The 18,801-nt window shown below is 36.9% G+C and overlaps 1 protein-coding gene across 2 annotated transcripts in view; it reads right to left on the bottom strand.

Moving 5' to 3' along the window:
- UST (uronyl 2-sulfotransferase) overlaps positions 1-18,801 on the bottom strand; it is a 158,511-nt gene that overhangs the window by 87,110 nt on the left and 52,600 nt on the right. For both annotated transcript variants that reach the window (XM_010707216.4, XM_085217005.1), the window contains exon 2: positions 12,749-12,792. In XM_010707216.4, coding sequence (XP_010705518.4) covers positions 12,749-12,792 — 44 coding nt within the window. The remainder of the gene's footprint in view (positions 1-12,748; positions 12,793-18,801) is intronic.

Raw genomic sequence — 18,801 nt, 5'->3', positions numbered from 1 at the left:
CAACACCTTAATGTACCAGAAAGTACACCTGATAAACAAAGCCATGCAGCAGAGAGATTTTTGGTACTTAAGCAAGTATTTGTTTAACGTGATCAATTCTCTTTGGATAGTGCCTATCTGTTTTCAGCATTTTAGAAAGCGTTTAAGTTATTTCTTAGAAGTAAAAATACTTCTTCCAGAAACCTGTTTGAATAAAGCAGATCTAGAAACGCAAGACACTGAAAACCTTTTTAAAAACAGGAACTTTTGTTTTCCCACTCACAAAACACACAACAGCAAGAATCAGACAACATAAGAAATCACGGCAGAAGAGACATTTGAGAAAAAGACTCCTATTATGCTAGCAGAAACAAAATGAAAAATAGCAATTTGAGATTTACAAACTCCTAATTGGATTACATTTCATTTTACAATGCGAGTATGTATCACATGGACTAACTAACTGCTGAGGTGATGCTCTGGCAACGTGATAGTCATGTAACACTGCACAACTTCAAAACAATTACAGAGTGACTTTACTGAGCTCTGCATCAAAGCCCAGAGGTAAAAGAAACAATTCAAATATACATAATTCATTTTGGAGTTATGTGAATTAGTACTTACAGCTATAAAAAAGTAAAATCCACAGTATAATTACGACAGCTCTTTCCAAGGGTTTGAAAAGTTATACAACAATTTACTTGTCATTTTCTTTTCCCTTTTAGTTCACAGTTAAAGAAGATGACAAGAACCATTCCAAATTAAATCCAAAGGAAGAAAAATCATGTTTAATGAAAATTAATTTTGCAATAAGGATGACAACTGCCATTTTAAGAAGCAAAGCCATTTCTCAGCCAACGTGACAAAAATCCATGCTCCTGTTTTCAGGGGAGGCTCTGTTTCCAGGTGAACCTTTGCACCACTTAACAAAATAGACCGGATAATTTTTCACTGTGCCAACAATTTAGAGATCCACCCAAAGGCCCTAATAATTCCACTTTTACTAAGCCAAACACAATATGTTTGTGCTAATTCGCCAAACATTTTCCAGCCCAGGAAGTATTTCCTCAGTTAAATAACTCATGTCAGAGACACACATTCCCAGAAAGGAGTCCATTAGTTCCACAAATTATGCAGGTAATAATACGCTTACATATAAGATAGGCCAGAGGCTGATACCAGAACAGGTTTTTCCTTTTTGAGCAGATACTAATTTGGAATCAGATAGTACTCCACCTCTGCCACGTGAACGTGGCCAATCAACACAGACAAAACTTACAAGATCACAGAATTAAACACTTGCTGATGTTAGGTATCCCTATGCAATACCCAATCTTTGCTCTGAAACCTCTCCACTTTCTTCATGCCCAGACAGGCAGGAAGAAATACCATTCCTACAATTCTTATATCGTTCTTCTAATTTAAAAGACATCAAAAAAATGGTTTACTGGGTCAAAGTAATGGTTCACTTGACTCGTAAGAGGTAGATGATGCTCACTAGGGAGAGCATACAACCCCAACAATGTCCGCAGCCCATTTTTCTCTGATATTTCTCCTCCTCCTGTTCCAGCACCCCTAGAATATATTAACTACCAGACATTTAATTTTTACACTACCTTCCACTGATCCCAATGAACACCTGTTCTCATATTGTGGGTTTCAAGAAGGCAGACTGTATAATTTAATTATATGCTTTGAGATCTTAGATTCCTTGCATGCCTCTTTTTTTCAGTTAGATTTTTAACAAGCTTGACAAAGACTACTTCAAGGAAGACAAACACTGAGGCCAATAAGAGATAGCACACTCCAAAGAAGACTTTAAAAAAGAAGAAATCCCATTCTAACAGAAATCACTTTGTTGTCACTCACATTTAAAGCAACTGCAACAAAGAATTACTAACAGATTTTACATTTTACTTATATTTTAGTAGAAAGCATGGTTGAAATGTGAGAGTTAGACTCCTCTCCTCCAGCTGAACCAGATAGATATAATTAAATGAAGTACTACCATACTTCATTTCAGAGCTTAAAGATCACATAATCATAGAATCATAGAATGGTTTGGGTTGGGAAGGTCCTTAAAAATAATCAAGTTCCAACCTTCTGCCACGGTCAGGAACACCCTGCACAAGACCAGGCTGCCCAGGGCCTCACCCAACCTGGCTCTGAACATCTCCAGCGATGGGGGGGTACAGAACTTCTCTGGGCAGTCTGTGCCAGTGCATCACTGTCCTCTGAGTAAAGAATTTCTTCCTATCTCATCTAAACATACCCATTTTTAGTTTAAAACCATTACTCCTTGTTCTGCTACTACACTCCTTAAGAAAGAGACTCTCCCCATCTTTTCTGAAGGCCCCTTTTAAAAATTGGAAGGCCGCTATAAGATCTCCTTGGAGGCTTCCAACTTCCTTAGTGCAATTACCCAGCCAATTTCTTATCCACTGAATGGTCCATTCATCAAATCCATGTCTGTTCAGTCTGAAGACATGGAGACAGTGTCAGCTGCTTTGAACACATCCAGATACCCGCAGGTACCTGCCTATCTACCTGCAGAGTGTAGCAACTAGAAAAAGATAAGTTTTTTTTGAAGTACCCAACTCTAAAGCAGACTAGACTGCACGATCTTCTTTATGAGAACCGGAAATCACAAGAAAGACAGGAGTGAGATTTGTTTGCAAAGTCTGAAATCCATACAGCTGCAGTGGAGCACTGAAAAAAGGCAGAAGAATAAACAGAAGAGCCTTCTGTTACATCTTACATCGTCATTAAGAAACTAATCCAATTGAAAAAGGATGACTTAAAAACAAAGCATTTCATCTTTTTGGCAGCTAACATATTTGGAAGAATGAGTTAAAATGTGTTCTCTAATGATTCAGCATTCCTAAGTACCAAAATAAATTGAAAACATAAGCATGGAGCACAAACAACAAAAGGAGACTGGATGTAGACACATCCACACTCTGACTTGCTAAGACAAAAGAAAGGCATTACTATACAGCATTCTCCAAAGTTAATTATTTGTCCCACACCACAGATATGTATAGTCAATATCAAAAATAATTTTTACCTGGAAAATACTGCATCCTTACAATTCTAACAAGAGCTCAGTCCAAAGCAGAATGAGGTCTGTATGTTAAGCCTCAGAACAAGACCTTTTACAAGGTACCACATCTATACACACAGCAACACGAGAAAATAAAATGAATCAGTACAGTTTAAAATGTATGGGTGCACCCTGTCAATGCATTTATTTTTGCTCCTTTTATCCTCCACATTTGATTTACTTCCCTACAGCAGCAGATGCAGGTGAGCATAAGCTCTACTTCTGCAATCTGCTGCACAAGATTTCTTACAAAAGAGAACAGAGAACCAAGTTTATTTCAGGTATGTGAAACAACCACAGTTTTAAAATTCAGCACTTGCACACAAAGAGGGAAACAAGTTGGTGAAGAGCAGCTGTTCTGTTCACTTAACACTTTCAGGTGGTCAATGATGTCAGACATTATCTTGATGCGTGAGCAGATTCCTGGCTGTAATCCCTCAGCTCTGTTTAAAAGTGGTGGCAGCTCTAACTTCTCTCAGAGATGAAGCAGGTGAAGGGGAATCACGTTACCAAGCAGGGAATGGCTGATGGCTACAGCTGAACACCTGCAGCATTAATCACATCTTTTCCTCTCACCCATTCTTAATACAGCATGCTTTTCAGTTTCCTCTTCATTATTTTCGCTTTCCTCTTCAGTTTGCAACTTCTTCACCTCCTCTGTGGCCAAAATTAGAAACAGGACTGTATCTTTTCACCCTAACACTGAAGAGAACTGAACAACCACCCTTCATATTTTATACACATTCCTTCAAATAGACCAGAGGATGGCACTTAAAAGAATCAGACACTGTTTGTGGCAGACAGAAGGATGCAGAACAGAAAGTTATTTCTCTTTTTCGGTAGTTTAACCTCTCTTTACCCTACATGAGTGTATGCAGATTGTAACAGAAAAGAGAGAATGGAAACACTATCATTAGTTCTCTTCTGAAATCCAGTATATTTTCATCTCTTAGTTACCAAGTTCATCGTGTTCTGGAAGTCATCTTGCTGGCATGTGCCCATCTCATAACAAGATAAAGGAGATCAATGATGTAAATTGTTCACTGATGTTGACATTTGAGGGAACGTGCATGAACTCATGCAGGCTAAAACTTTTCTTGTCATTTAATTACTCGGTTTTCCACTGAAAGGTTTTCCACACGGTATCTGAAGGTCCTTAAAGTATAGAACTCTTGCATCCCACATTCTAACTCCAGAGCAGCTTCACATTTTATAAATACATATCTGAAAATAAAAATGTTGAAATTGTGAAGTTTGAAACTGCTGTTTTTCCTCCTGGTACCGCAGTTTGGTACACTGTGATGTGTTTAGAACTCACTGGCACAGTTATTCTCTGTTTAAGTAGTAAATCCTATCACATCCAACCAACGTGTTTATATTGGATAGTTACAAAATGGGAGATATTAAGTAGCTAAGGAGATATTAAGTAGCTAAGCCTGGCTTTAAAAGTTTTTACAATACATCGGAGCATTGGAGTTCCCTTAAGTAACCTAACTACCTTTCAGTAGTTCCTGTACTTACAATGCAATATTCATGAGTTCACCCTGGAAGCCAACAATATTGGATTTGACAGGGGTGAGTAGTAGGCTAAATAATTTATTCCTCTGTATGCATTTGTTTTTCTTCACATTAAGGTTTAACTCCTTTGTATCTACTGTGGTTGACCATCAATCAGGCTGTAGCTAGCGCAACACATCATGGCTTCACCACTGCTAAGGACCTGTCACGCTGTCTCAGTGTGTGCCCTTCTACACATTACTTTAGCTCCTTCTTTCATATTTTACTTTAACGTTTCCAGCGTGGTCTTAATCCTGCTCATCTTTTTCTCTCCACTTTGTGCAAGCACTTTATAAGTCAACTGCAGAATGAAATAAATGTTGTTTATAGCCGTAAGTGGGTTTGAATTTGTAAAACAGGCCAGTTCTGCTAGACTGTAACCAAAATGTTCATTACTGATGAGGTGGCTCTGGGGTATACTTGCTCCACATGTTCAGAGGAACTCAGAGAGACTAAATTTCTACCAGAGCTTCTGAAGATAACAGGTTCAGTGACAATGTGTCACCACTTGGAAGGAACAACAAGAAGCACCTACATAAAGGACAACAATCTGCTGGCCAGCTCTTCCAGAGCCAGAATGTAGTGAAAATGCCAGCATCATCTCAAATTACTCACAGGCCTAGAATAACTTACCCAGCTGACCATAGTCCACCTTTGAGCTACATGTGGACCCCATGGTGTCGGAACTACCACATTATGGAGGCAATCATGAAAGATTTCCAGTATCAAGTACTCTCATTTCACCCTGCTGCCAACTGAAATTCATAACCTGGCTTGCTCAGACAAATCATATCTCATTCCTGCCAACCAAGGAAGGTTTCTTTCCACTTCAGTGGAAGGAGCTCATCTCCACACCTAATCAAAAATCAGAAATGGTGCCAGCAGTGAAGGGCCTCAAACTCTTCCAAGCTGCCAGAGTACTGTTATTACTAAAACATGGGTACTGTCCTGGAAATTACCAGGTCATACTCCACTGCCCTTTGCTTACTTTACTCACCCAAATTTCTCCACTTGAATTACCACTACTCTCACAGGCCCACTCATAACAAACTGCCCTCTTTGCCTAATATTTTGAGTCTACCGTTGACCACTCATAATCTCACAATCTCCTTTTAAATTAAGGCTCTTTTCCTTAGTAGCATGTTTTCATTCTTTTTCCTTCAAACATAGTGGCTAGAAAAAAAAAAAAAAAAATTCAGGTCAACTGTGATTCTTACGGAACTGTTTAACAGTAGCAGTTCAGAACTTAAGAACAGCATCAAGAAATATGAGGTGCCTAGTAAAATTTAAAGTGCTACTCAACTGTCACAAGGCTTACAGACTCCAAATCCGCTTGTCACTTTCACAAGATATCCTTTAACACTACTCCTGACCAGAATGGCACATTTTTGTTTTTTGTTCCACTGAAGGTTCCAGCTGTAAATTGTATTTCAGTATCATGAACCAGCACATTTCCTAATCAACAGATAATTAAGGTGGCTATGATTTATTATGCTTCTTATTTATCTGGCATTCTATGGAGCCATGCATTTCTACTACATTTTGTTAGGTACTGTAACATCTATCCACTGGAATTTATTTTATATAACTCTATTCTTTCTTGAGGGGATATGATTGAGTGATTATGATCTCCTTCCATGCTATGCCAGTTTATGAATATATTCCTGTCACGGAAAGAAGGAGAAGCAATGAACTGGGCAGCCGCAAATTTGAAACTATTACATGTAGAATATCTTCATGTGCTGCCAAATAATCTGCAAGGACACTTAGCAGGTGACCAAAAATCAGCTCAGTATGAATTACATCCTAAAATTCAGTGAAAATACAGAGCTCTATCAGCTGCAGATGTGGGAACAATAATGCCCTGGAGAGTAATTACATATAGTACATAGTGTGGAATAAAACCTACCAGTGGTAAAATTGGTGATACCAGAAAGCTTCTGTTTTGTGTAACACTGGAGTGGCTGCTGTGTTAAAGGCAAGCAGAATCCATCTTTTAACAATGCACACAGCTTGGAAATTATATTGCAAATCAAAAGATAACATTTTCTCAGCATTTTTGAAGTAAATTGGATGAAAACTAAAGACTACTACCAGTCACAAAACATGCAGATCCATCGTCTCTCTGTCTTTCAAAAATGAGAGTCTGAAATGAGAGGCTGCTTAGTTAAAAGCGAATTCACTGTTACTGGAACTTTTGCAGGATGTCAGCAAGCACAGTATCCCTCATGGATTTACCTTCTTGTGACAAGTAGTCTGCCTTTAATATCCCAAGTCTCTTTGTGCTGTTCATTTACTATCAGTCAGCTTCCCCATATGAACACCTTTCTGATATACTATGAAATGAAGAAGTAATAATAATAAAAAAAAAGTCTTCTCTATTTAGGGAGGAAAAATAGAGAAAAGTAGTTTATTTTCCTGAAGATTCTTTATTGATATATGAATATATATATTTAAAAGAAAAAACAAAAAAATACAGCCCACAGAAATTAGTACTCCACAACTACTCAAATCTTTGTACAACACAAACCTCACTTCATTGTAAAGATTCAATTCTAACATTTGTTAATATCTCCATAACACTAGAGGGATGCACCATTCACGAGTTATAGCTTGAAGAGACTCCAACTGATCATAAATAATGTACAATTGAGTAATCTTCTAGAAAATCAGATTTTTATTCCCTTGAGATATTGCAAGTAAGGAGAATATAATTTGAAAATAAGATTAAATAATGATTCTCAATATTTCAACTATTATTTTATATCTCCTTTAATAGAAATAGGGAAATTGGAAATACTATATATATATTTATATATTTAAATCCAAGTATTTTATTGATTGTACTTGGCTTCAAAGCCCACTTATATACAACAGTGCTTCAAACTGTGAAGGAGGTGTTTGTGATTAAGGCACTTACTGAATTATCTTTCAGTATTTGATTTTATCAGCCATGTACTAACTCTTGTAACCTCAGAAACATACTGTATTTTAGTGATTCTGAATTCTCACAATTTTTGCTAGACAAAAACTTTCACACTGCACACTTGTACTACAAACAGCTCTTTCATTTTACAAGCAGGATAACATAAAAACAGCTGAATAATATCACTATCCATGATTTTAAAATTCCTAATAATCATGTATCTGGAAGAATGCAATCTCACTTTTTTTTTTTCTAGTTCAAGTCAAACAATCTCTAACAAATCAATCACTTAATGTTGTACAGCAGTACAAGAGTAAAAATCCATGATCTCAAAAAAGATTGCTAAAACTAAGGCAGTCCTTCAAGTGAGACAGGAAGTATTCACTCACAAAAAAAAAAAAAAAAAAAAAAAAACAAACCAAACAACCAAACAACTAAATTAAAAGAAAAATATATGCCTTTCAGCTGTTATCTTTGTAGTGCTATCAAAGAATTGGAGAAAATAAAGCTGACAAACATGATGAACATGAGAACTCAAAGTAATGGAAGGCAATGCTGACATCAATTTTTGAAATGACAAAATTAAATAACTTAAAGAAAGAAAGGTCTTTGAATAGCTGAGTGTGACGACAAACGGCTGCTCAGGATTTCTGTTTTATTTTTCCATAGCCTTGATCCATAAGGAAAACATGAACACATATGTATTAGGTAAGAACTAAAAGAATGATGTAGAAGGAATTTATTGGCTTTCCAGCTTCAAACCTTAAAAATAGATTCAAATTTATTTTCTGCATGCATTTTGCTTCTGTTTGTTTTGACCTCATCCTGACTCACATCCATTTTTGTATTCACTTAAAGCTTTGAAGTACCGTCACACCGGTGCTAAGCATAGGACTTCACTGACACCTAGACAGCTGCGAAAAGGCATCAGAGCCAAGACAGGCATCCTATGGGAAAGCTATCAAGAGATCAGATCATGACTACTTGGAAGTAATTTAAGTCATCTGTGTACGCAGCTCCTTTACACGTGTATATCAGCTGCACCAAAAAGGGACATATCCTGATATTCTTACCAAGTTCTCAGGGGAAAAGTTTGCATCAATAAAAATGCTAGGTTTGATGAAGATCCCATCATTTGTCCTCAAACGACAGCTTCACCATCATGAAAGGAGGAAAAACAAAAAACAACCTCAAAAAGCATTGCTAAGGAAGTAACCAGCCCAAATACTGGAACAGAGCACATCATATTTATTCACTGAAATGCTCACAGAAGTTAAGCATCAATCAAACATTTTCTGCCACTAATTTGCATGAATTTCACAAGTGATGTCTAAAATAGGCTAGCATCATTGATAGGCATTACTTAGACTCCAATCCACATGGAGTGTCTGCCTACACTGAGAAAACTACTGCTGCCACCTTTGCTTGAAAAAGCAACCCAATACTCTGACCTCCTGAAATGTAAACATGCTATTCCTTATTCAGAGAAAAAGTGCTATTTTCAGTTCTTCCACTGGTGAAAAAAAAAAACAAAGCTGGTATGTAAAATTAAAATAATAATTTAAATTGGCATCTAGCCATGATGGAAAGCCAAAACTAATACAATTTGCAATAAAATATGAGAACACGTTGCAGAACAGCTACTGTTCATTGTATATCAACTATTGGTGGCTTTCCACTGCAGCTAACTACATACCACTGATAGTAGCTATCACTCATTTCAACACTGAACTTTTTGTTCATTAACTTAACTTCTGGTTTTTAAGAATTCTTAAGCAGACACATACAATACCTTTGACTCTAAAACTTGCTTCCTAAATCTACCAAATTCCCCTCTTACGTTTTCATTTCACTCAGAGCACTCTGTAATTCCCTCCGATGACTACAGCTGACATCATGAATACACTGGAGAGCCTCACACAATACTGTCAAGCAGGACTGACCACAGACAAATGCAGCAAGGCAAAGGCATACTTCCCTGGATAAGTGACTATCAATATCACAAGAAAGAAATCAAGGGCTTTGTAATCTATTCTTTACGTATAGATTACACTACTTATATATAGATAAGTAGTGAAGAAAGCTGCATCATCTCAGCTGTGCTTTGTGTATTCAAGAATTGAAAATTTTTTTGCAATGAAATTAAGCGTCGGTTTCAGGACAAATTTCTTCTGACACTTCTTCATTTGTCAAATAAAATCATCCATTGACCTTAACCACCACCAGTCTAAATGCAGTTATCTATATCAATAGAGGCAACCTGAATTATAATAACCATTACAGTGAAATTAATTCCACTAGCAGAATTCACAGTTCAGACCTGAATTTGTAAGAGGATAACTAAATGCTGTTAGCCAGTGATGCAATACATGATATTTACAGAGCAAGAGCATCACAGTGCAGAACGTGACCTGAAGCAAACAGCAGGAGTTATTCACCCTTTCAACAATCGCAAGTCTAAGTTTCAATTAGAAGAAGAAAAGCAAAACAAAACAACAACAACAAAAAGGCTGCCCAAATGTTGCCCAAGGGCTGCTCAAAATGCTTACCTTTTATCAATGTCACTCAACACAGAAAAGTACTTCAAAAAGTAAAATACCTGCGTCTGATACAAGGCTATAGCCTGTTATTCTGCTGATCTTTTCAGCAAGCTTTCAGGAGCGAGGATGATTACAGAAAAAGCCCTTCAACATTACTGACCATGCAGGCTGCTAATCAGAGAGCACCTACACAATCTGCCACCTAACTCTGTAATCAGCTGGCCCTTACAGAGAGAGCTGACCTCCAGCTGGATGAGGCCCCAATTATGTGCTTAGAAAGGGAAGAGAAGTTTTCACAACATTAAATAGGAAAGTGCCTGGGTTGGATAAACCTGACAAGAGGCTACTGTCCATTAGGACATAGTTCCTATCCACAGTACTTTTAATCAGTAAAACAAAATTTCTGAAGTACTCAAATGTTAAATCTGGGTAGAGTTTTCAAGATTCAAAACTCCAATCTAAATTACTGCCTTTCCCTTACTGGCACTGCTATGCATTTCTGAATGCGAAGGCAAGCATGAATAATACAGGTCTAGAAAAGGCACTGCTTTATAAACATTTGTTAAGCTTTAGATCTTTTAGATCTGACCCTCCATCTCAGGTAATAATGATGAAGTTAAAAGGTTGATTTTATCACTTCTGTATACATCCATTTATGTCTATACATGTAGAAAACGTAACTTGTGTTGTTTGTGGGAAGAAAAATCAGAAGTTCATCATTCCTCTGTAATAAAACCACCTAAACTTTAAGAGTGTAACAAATTTCCATACACTAGCTGAAAATTATAGATCTCATGTGCAGAGTTTGCAGAAAGGAACTGAAAAATCCCAGTTTACTGTAGCTTGCTTTCACTGAGAACTAAGCTAAATCAAATTCCTTTCCACATTACCCTACTTTCACTGACCAAAATCCAGCTGTTTCACCACACTAACTCACACATGTGGTTGAAAGTTTAAATTCAACGCTGGTGGCTCAGAATGTGATTTCACAGTCATTCTGACCACTTGAGAGTGGGAACTGCCATCAGGATGAGTGGCTGGCCCTTCACCTCCACGCTCTCACCTGATGCACTGCCATTCACAGAGGGTCACATTAGTAATCTGTCCAAAAGTTAAATAAGAAATAAAGATGCATTTCCAGGTAACTGCTCCAGCTCACTCATATGAACAGCTGTGCCAGGACTGTGGGAATCTTGCTCTGCTGTGGAAAAAGCAACACTTCCAGCAGCACAGTCCATGTTTTGGCATGAAGTCATCATGGAATCTCACCTTTCCATGATGAGTTCTTAAAATAGGTAAGATTTCTACTGAAAAGCCAAGAGGGCTTACAAAAGCATTCAGGTACCTACATTCCATTAAAACAGCATTACCTGAGAAGTTTTATACTAAACAAAGTCACAAGCTTTGTTAGAAGTTTACATCATATAAACTACCCTACAGTAATTTTTATCAACATAGTTACAAAACCTTCCCCTGCTTCATTCTGCTTCAGCATTTTAAAAGTAATAGTGAAAATTAGGCACAATTTGGAAAGTTTCAAAAAAGTTCTATGATCAAATGTTGTAATTGCAAAACATAAAGACTGCAAAACCACGGTTCCATCCAAACACCTCAATAAGATACCATGCCGCATGTACAGAAACACAGAGAATCTGGAAATACTAAAACTTAGCAGGAAAACTGTTTCTTTTTCTTTTTTTTCCCAAAATACTACCATGCAGAAGGAGTTATTAGAGACTTGTTGTCTGGGAAGACAAACACGATATAGTAAGAAATCAGATTTTACAGAATAAAAAACTGTAGAGAGAAAAACAAACAACATGGGACCCTAAAAGTCTGCATCAATTTCTACCTCTTGAAAAAGCCATCCTATATTGGCTCTCACCTAAAATGTCATGAGTTACAATGATGAATAGTGAGGGTACAGTCATACTTGATGGTAAAAGTACTCTTTGTGCAATTACCCCCTGTAAACAGATCATCGTATTCTAAATATACAACACTAAATGTATTCTTCTTTTCCACTTGAAAGTATTGCACTTGCAGCAGAGCTCATGCTCCAGGAACTATTACCCAGAAAAAGTCCACTTTCCTCATTGGCTCTAACAGTGTTGTTGGGCTTCCCACTGCGTACTTACAATGTTACAGCCATACTGATTTAGAAAATGAAATAGTTAGAGATGTTTGGACACTCTAGCACAGATGCACATTTTTGATGCAAGCACTGAAAGAAAATGGTTCATCAGAAGCTGACTGACCATGTGAGCAAATATTTTGCAAGAAAAACAACAATGCAGCAACTGGCAAGATGTCCAAAAAAATTAAGAGATGTTTGTCCATGAGAAGAAATGTGTTCTTTTCATGTCTGCTGACAGGCAAAACTCATCTCTAGAATCCTATCGCCCTTTGACTCAATTGCAAAAATTCCATTAGTTTAATCACCCAGACATTTAATCCAAGTTACTTGCAAATGCCTGAAAACTGGGAAAAAAAGTAAAAAATGCCAAGTTCTGTTGATCTAAACTCAACAGAAATGCATTGCACGTATTCCAGAACAAAAAAACATACCAGTAGTTTATCAGAAAATAAAAACAAAGAAAAGAAAAGTAAGAAGAAAACAAATGCAAAATAATAGCATCTCACCTTTTGAGGGGGTGGTCCATGGTCATCCAAATAAGTGGAATTTCCTACAAAAAGAAGAGGGGTAGAAATAAACAAAACTGATCCAATGAAACTTCAAAACTCGCCAATGTGCAGAACTCATGCATTCCTACCCCATTGTTCCTGTGGTGTCAAATAATTAAAGAAAAATAAATACCATCTGCTTTAAATTTTGCTTCAAAAGAGAAAAAAAAAGAAATCTGATTTGGCTCGATTTGTGATAGATTAGATGCACATTTTTATTAAAAATAAAATTAAATGAGCCAAAGCAGTTAGTTAAAAACATGGCATTCAATTACTTGCATGATAAAAACTGTCAGCTGCACCCTGGTTCACTTTAAGCTAGTGATCACAGTTAATCTCAAAAAGATTTCTTAGATAATAAAATATCTAAGGCTTTCAACAGAGCTTGCTCTCATGGAGTTCACAAGCATTCCCTTATCTTCATTCCAACAAGGGTTTTTCCCAACCTCCAAGCTACATTTTTGTTCCCGAACAGTACAGACTGAATGGGAGATGTATTCCAATGTCATTGCATCAGTCTTTTCAAGATGCTCTTTAAATTCAGAAGAAAAGCTTCGGAAAAAAAGCCCCTAAATTTTTAAAGCGCTCCCTTTTTAGCTAGCTACCAAAGAAAAGGCAACAATTTCAGACTTTGTGCCCATTACTTGCAAGTCTACGGTAATAAACAAGGGTGAGCTTTCCCAGTACATTACAAAACTTGGGGCAGGCTGAGAAGTTCTCCTCAGGCCCTGCACCCCTCTCCTCTCAGCCATCCTCATACCAAAGGCAGAAAACAATACTTCAGTACTAATGTTAGTTACATCAGTATGGACTATGGAGAATAACCTTTAAAAGAGGCTACTAGATACTCAAACACCACAGTGAGGACTGTAAAAAGCCTGGCCCATAGTGAGCATCTTGACTCTAGAGGTGTTCAAGAAGCACCAGATGCTGCCTCTTGAGGAACATCAACCAGCTGGCTGGGGTAAGACATAACAAGACACCAAAGAGCCCTTCTCATTGAATTGTCTTCTATTGAAAAACAGATAGTTGCAGACATTGTTTATATATCGTTTATATATATATTTTTATATATATATATATATATATAATATATGTATATATATATGTCTTAGAATGCAGTGTCAAGAAGGCTTGAAATGTATTACAGGAAGCTTTTTGAGTATTCTTTAAAATTAAGGATATCTTAACCAATATCACCTTTCTGTATCAGCAGTCTCTGCTCTTATTATGCACACTGCATTTTCCCTCCTGCATCACTTTCTAATTATTACAATTACACCTCAGTATTCCTGGCACTAAACATGCATTCTGCAAGCTTAATCCTATTTTATTATTATTATTATTATTATTATGGCACAGTCTAGTTACTGTTGTAACCAATTCATAGTAAAAACTTGGTCCATTTTATAAAGCTCTTTTTCATAGCAGTTTCTTACTCAAATATGGAAGAAACAGATAGCAGCATAAACTAATCACAAGACAGACACACGTAGTCAACCAAATTCAGAGCAATGATTTGAACTCCAGTCAGAATAACTTGCAAATCAAAAGAAGAGGATGGAAAATGCAGAAATTTCCTTATGCTTCCTCAAATGCCATGTGCTGAGTTAGCTCTCTTCTCCTGCAAGTTTTCTTTCATGGTCTCCTCAGGCATTTAAAATGGTGCTGATCTCAGTATCAACAGTGTACCAGACCAATTCAATAGTCTGAATTCTTCTGGGCTTAAAATGTTTAGACTGAGTAAAACGTTTTCAGTAACAAAAGTGAAACCATTTCCTTAGTAAAAAGGATACCATATCCTTACTAAAAACACTAAAATAATGCAACAAACACAACCGTGGTGCTGTGGAGTGGGCAGGCTCCGTGATCTGCCTGCCAGCTCCTTAACCTTAAGAAATCCTGCACATGCTCTCAACCAGCATCTTGTCATAGAATTGGGCTTGCTTCCCTTCCTGGATGGCAAAACTGGCCATACTACTTGAGCCTTAAAGTGTGTAAAAATATCCAGGAAAATATCCATCAAGCTTAGAATTTTCTGCAGAAAATCTGCAAGAAATAATGATTTCTAAAACAAGGATAGGCCATGAAAAGCATAAGGCTCCTGAATTGGGTATTTACAAATTTTATGAACTTTCTGAGCCAGTCTGTGTACCAGATTATGTTAGTTTAAAAACAGCAGAAAAATCAGTATGGTAGGTATTGCAGCAGTGAATAAACATCATGATAAAGCCAATCTATGAACAATTTCTACCAAGAAATGACAAAGAAGTACAAAAAGGAAAATTGCACAATAAAAATCATGGACTTAGGAATGAATACTACAAACACTGGAACCAGTGTTCATCAGCTGAAGTGTTTACTGCAAGTACATCAACACAGCAAGCTAACATAAGATGGAGAATATAACTATGCAGCTTTTACATGCTTTGGCACAGACAACAACTAGAACATTATACAAACACTTGTTTGACTTCAATAAGTGTCACAGCAAGAGAAAATGCTCTCTGTTGTGAATCTAGCACAACGATAGAAGAGATCGTCACTTTTCATTAAGAATTTAGTCCACTGTGCTGAAACAACCTATTTAATTGAACTTAAGAGGATTGTTCTAAATTCCTTTAATAAAGCTTTTGATCTTATCTGTCACCCAACAAAATATTTCAACATTTTTTTTCCAGAGAGAAGTATTTATACTTCTAAAAATATATTTTTTCTGCCTTATAATTTATTTCACCTTCCTTTATAGCACAATAGTAAATCATTAGAAACAACAAAGTAGAAAGAATAATCAACAATCAGACCAATGGCATTATGTATTCCACAAATATGCTCAACCACACAGTTGTGCTCACTGAACACAGTTGTCTCCAATTTATCTCAGGATAGGAAAAAAAAACAACAAAAAAATCAGCTTTATTACATAACATGGTGAAAATATGGAAGCAGCCCAATTTTCTCCATAATTTATTGTTTTTGCAGTTAAATGAATCAGATGTATGCAAAATCTTCGGGGAAACCTTGTGGTTACGTTCCTTTTTTCTTGGAATCACAGAAGAGTAGGGGCTTTTGCTTGAAGCAAGCCAAGTTTAAACGGAGAAAGATAGTCATTTTCCAGGATTAAGGACAAATATGACTGTGTGCAGTTCATAACTGCAGAAGACAAGAGTAATTGCAGTCCTGGGGGAAAAAAAAAAAAAAAGGACTGGAGTGTAAGGGAAGGTGGTGGTAAATGGGTCTATGTATGAACTGAAGATCCGTTACAAGTAACTGAAACACACTAAGTTCATTGGAACAATTTAGATATCATGTAGAAAAAACTGCACTGAGATTGACAGAGATGAAGCTAACATGGAAAATGTGGCATTTTTACTATTTTCCTGGAGCAGGGTTTTCCCTTGGTAGGGATCACAAGAAGCAGTCTAAGGGAACTGGGATGCAACTACTGCCAAATCTGCCATGCCTTCTAAAAATCCCAGCCTGTTCTCTCCACTTGATCGCTGCCTCAAATTTCTAGTAGCCATTGCATTGTTTATTGGCATACCATCCCGTAGACCATCTGGAGTCTAACGGAAAGAAACAGTTTAATAGTGGTCTGATGAGTTTTCTGCACTAGAAACGAGGGCTTTGAAGAATGGCTGTTCCATGAAGTACTCTTAATCACGAAGGACTGTATCTTCAAAATAAATAGAAGCACCAATGATGACTCAGAAGAGGATTAGTTCTGCTCTGCTTGCAGCCAAGTTATTTAAACAAAAATCTGAAAATCCATCCCAGTCAACATTAGTTCAGATAAGCGATTCTCCAGTGTCAACTGTCAGTTTATACCACACTCACTCCTTTCTTTCCACCATGAACAATTTCTCAATACTGTAAATACTGTGAAGGCTCCACCAATAACAGCATTAACTTAAACAGGTTGCCCATAGGTACCTAGACCAGCCAGAAGCAACAGAGTTGAGGTGCCAGGGTGTTCTTGGTCTTCTACATTTTACAGGTCTCTGTTTTTTTTCTAAAGGAGCAGTGGACATCCTTAGAAATTTATGGATTTTACTCATCTGAAATAATAGGATGTTCTAAGTCATCATTTCAAGGAGTCATCACGGTTCAAAGACAGGAAGGGGGACATGGACTACAACTATCAGTTTAGCAGAGTGATATTGCCCAGCTCAAATCTAATGTAAAAGGAAAACTCTTCTGCTGAGGTCAGCAGAGCTGCAACAGTTTAAAGTGAGAACATTTTTTCCACAGATGTGCAGAGAACATTAACACAGTAAAACCCTACTGACCAGTCTGCACTAGAATACAGAGTGATTTACTGCATTTTCTTCAATCATACACAAAAGCACCTGCACCTACAAGTGGTTTCCTCAGCGTAAGACTAACATGCTGGAAAAATTTTCATTTGAAGTTGAAAAAACATACAGCAAGTATTATTTTTATTAAAAACATTGTGAAATGGATTTTTCTGCTTTCTTCCTTGCTTTTCAAAATAACTTGGTTATTTCTGATTTTTAACATCATAAATACCTCCCCAAATAACCCCAAAGCTACATATTAATGCAATGAGACACAGAATCTGAAAGGTGACCAAAATACTTACTAGGCGTTACTTTCCAGTCACCGAACATAGGAAACTTCATTAAGATACAGTTAGGATTTGTTTACCTACAAGTTTTCTCTCTCTAATACAAAGATGAGAGAAATTGGAACAGTCAAGAATAGTTTGTAAAGTCATAGTCTAAATCCTGCATACGTAATGTATGCAAAAATACTGTTATTACATGGACATGAAGGGTTTAAATAAGTGTAGGTTCTAAAGCAATATAAAATATACATCAGAGAAAGATTCTAAAGGAAATCCAATAATTATATATATATGTAAATACTGGCTTTCTTTATACCTACCACTTTTTCCAGATCTGCTACTGTTTACAAGCATCCCTTTTAATGTATTCAGACTACAGAGTTAAGTTGTTTTAGAGATCCATTTCTTAGAAATTTCATAATAGGAAAAATGTTCACACTATTTGTGTTTGTTAGATTCAAACACACTGAATATATAACTACAACAAATAAAAGAAGAAATTCAAAACTTTGTGGTTTACTTTGAATAACAAACTGAAGTTCTGATATGACCACATTTATTATAAGTGTGAACTACAACAAGCACTATGGTGGAAGTGTCACAGGCTTTGGTTTATCTGCAATATTCCTAACGCTTCTTGCTTTGCTCCTACCCTCTAACGACAAACTTTCCAGCCTATGTACCTTCCCAGCCTATGTCACTTCCCAGTACAAGATGAAAGATACATTTTAATAAACATTTAGAAATGCTGGCCAGATGAAATGGAATCTGAATATTTGATAATGAAACCTCTTGGCTAAAACTGCACTCAAATAAGATAAAAGTTCGTCCATCATACAAACTCATACAGAAGCAGGCAGTCTGAAGTCAAGAAGTACAACATTTTTCTATTCTGAGCAACAATAAGATGTATTCTTTCTATAAACATGACAAGCAGCTGTGTATTTTGTGTTTAGATTTTCTGGGAGACCCTTCCTAACCTGCACATGCAGCAGAGGTGCAGGCAGGACAGGGGACAGCAGACGATGTGCACAGCCCTCCCCCTGTAGAGTGGGGAGACTCCAGAAGGCAAAATCACTCTGCACTGAGTGGTTAAGATTTGTTTCAGCCTGCCTGCTATAGAAAGTTAACAAATTTTTCCTCAGTGAATGTATAGGCCTGTGTTTCATTTTACTGTTTGTTTTGTCAATAAACTGCTTTACTACTACTGAGAGTAGAAAGAAGAAAGAAAATGAAATTGAGTAAGAAAAACAACCATAACAGGTATTTTCCCGCACTTGAAGAACAACCCTCTTTATTGAGACAGTGCAGAAAACCTAATGACCAAAAAAAAACCCCATGAGGCACTATTAAGCCAAACTATTTCAATTTTACTTGAATGCATTTCTCTATGAGAACAAAGGCTGCTGTTTATTCCCGCTGC

Source organism: Meleagris gallopavo, chromosome 2 (assembly GCF_905368555.1).
Source record: "Meleagris gallopavo chromosome 2, MGAL_WU_HG_1.1, whole genome shotgun sequence".
Taxonomy (NCBI): domain Eukaryota; kingdom Metazoa; phylum Chordata; class Aves; order Galliformes; family Phasianidae; genus Meleagris; species Meleagris gallopavo.
Note: the sequence above shows the minus strand (reverse complement) of the source record. Positions and strands in the feature narration are given on the sequence as shown.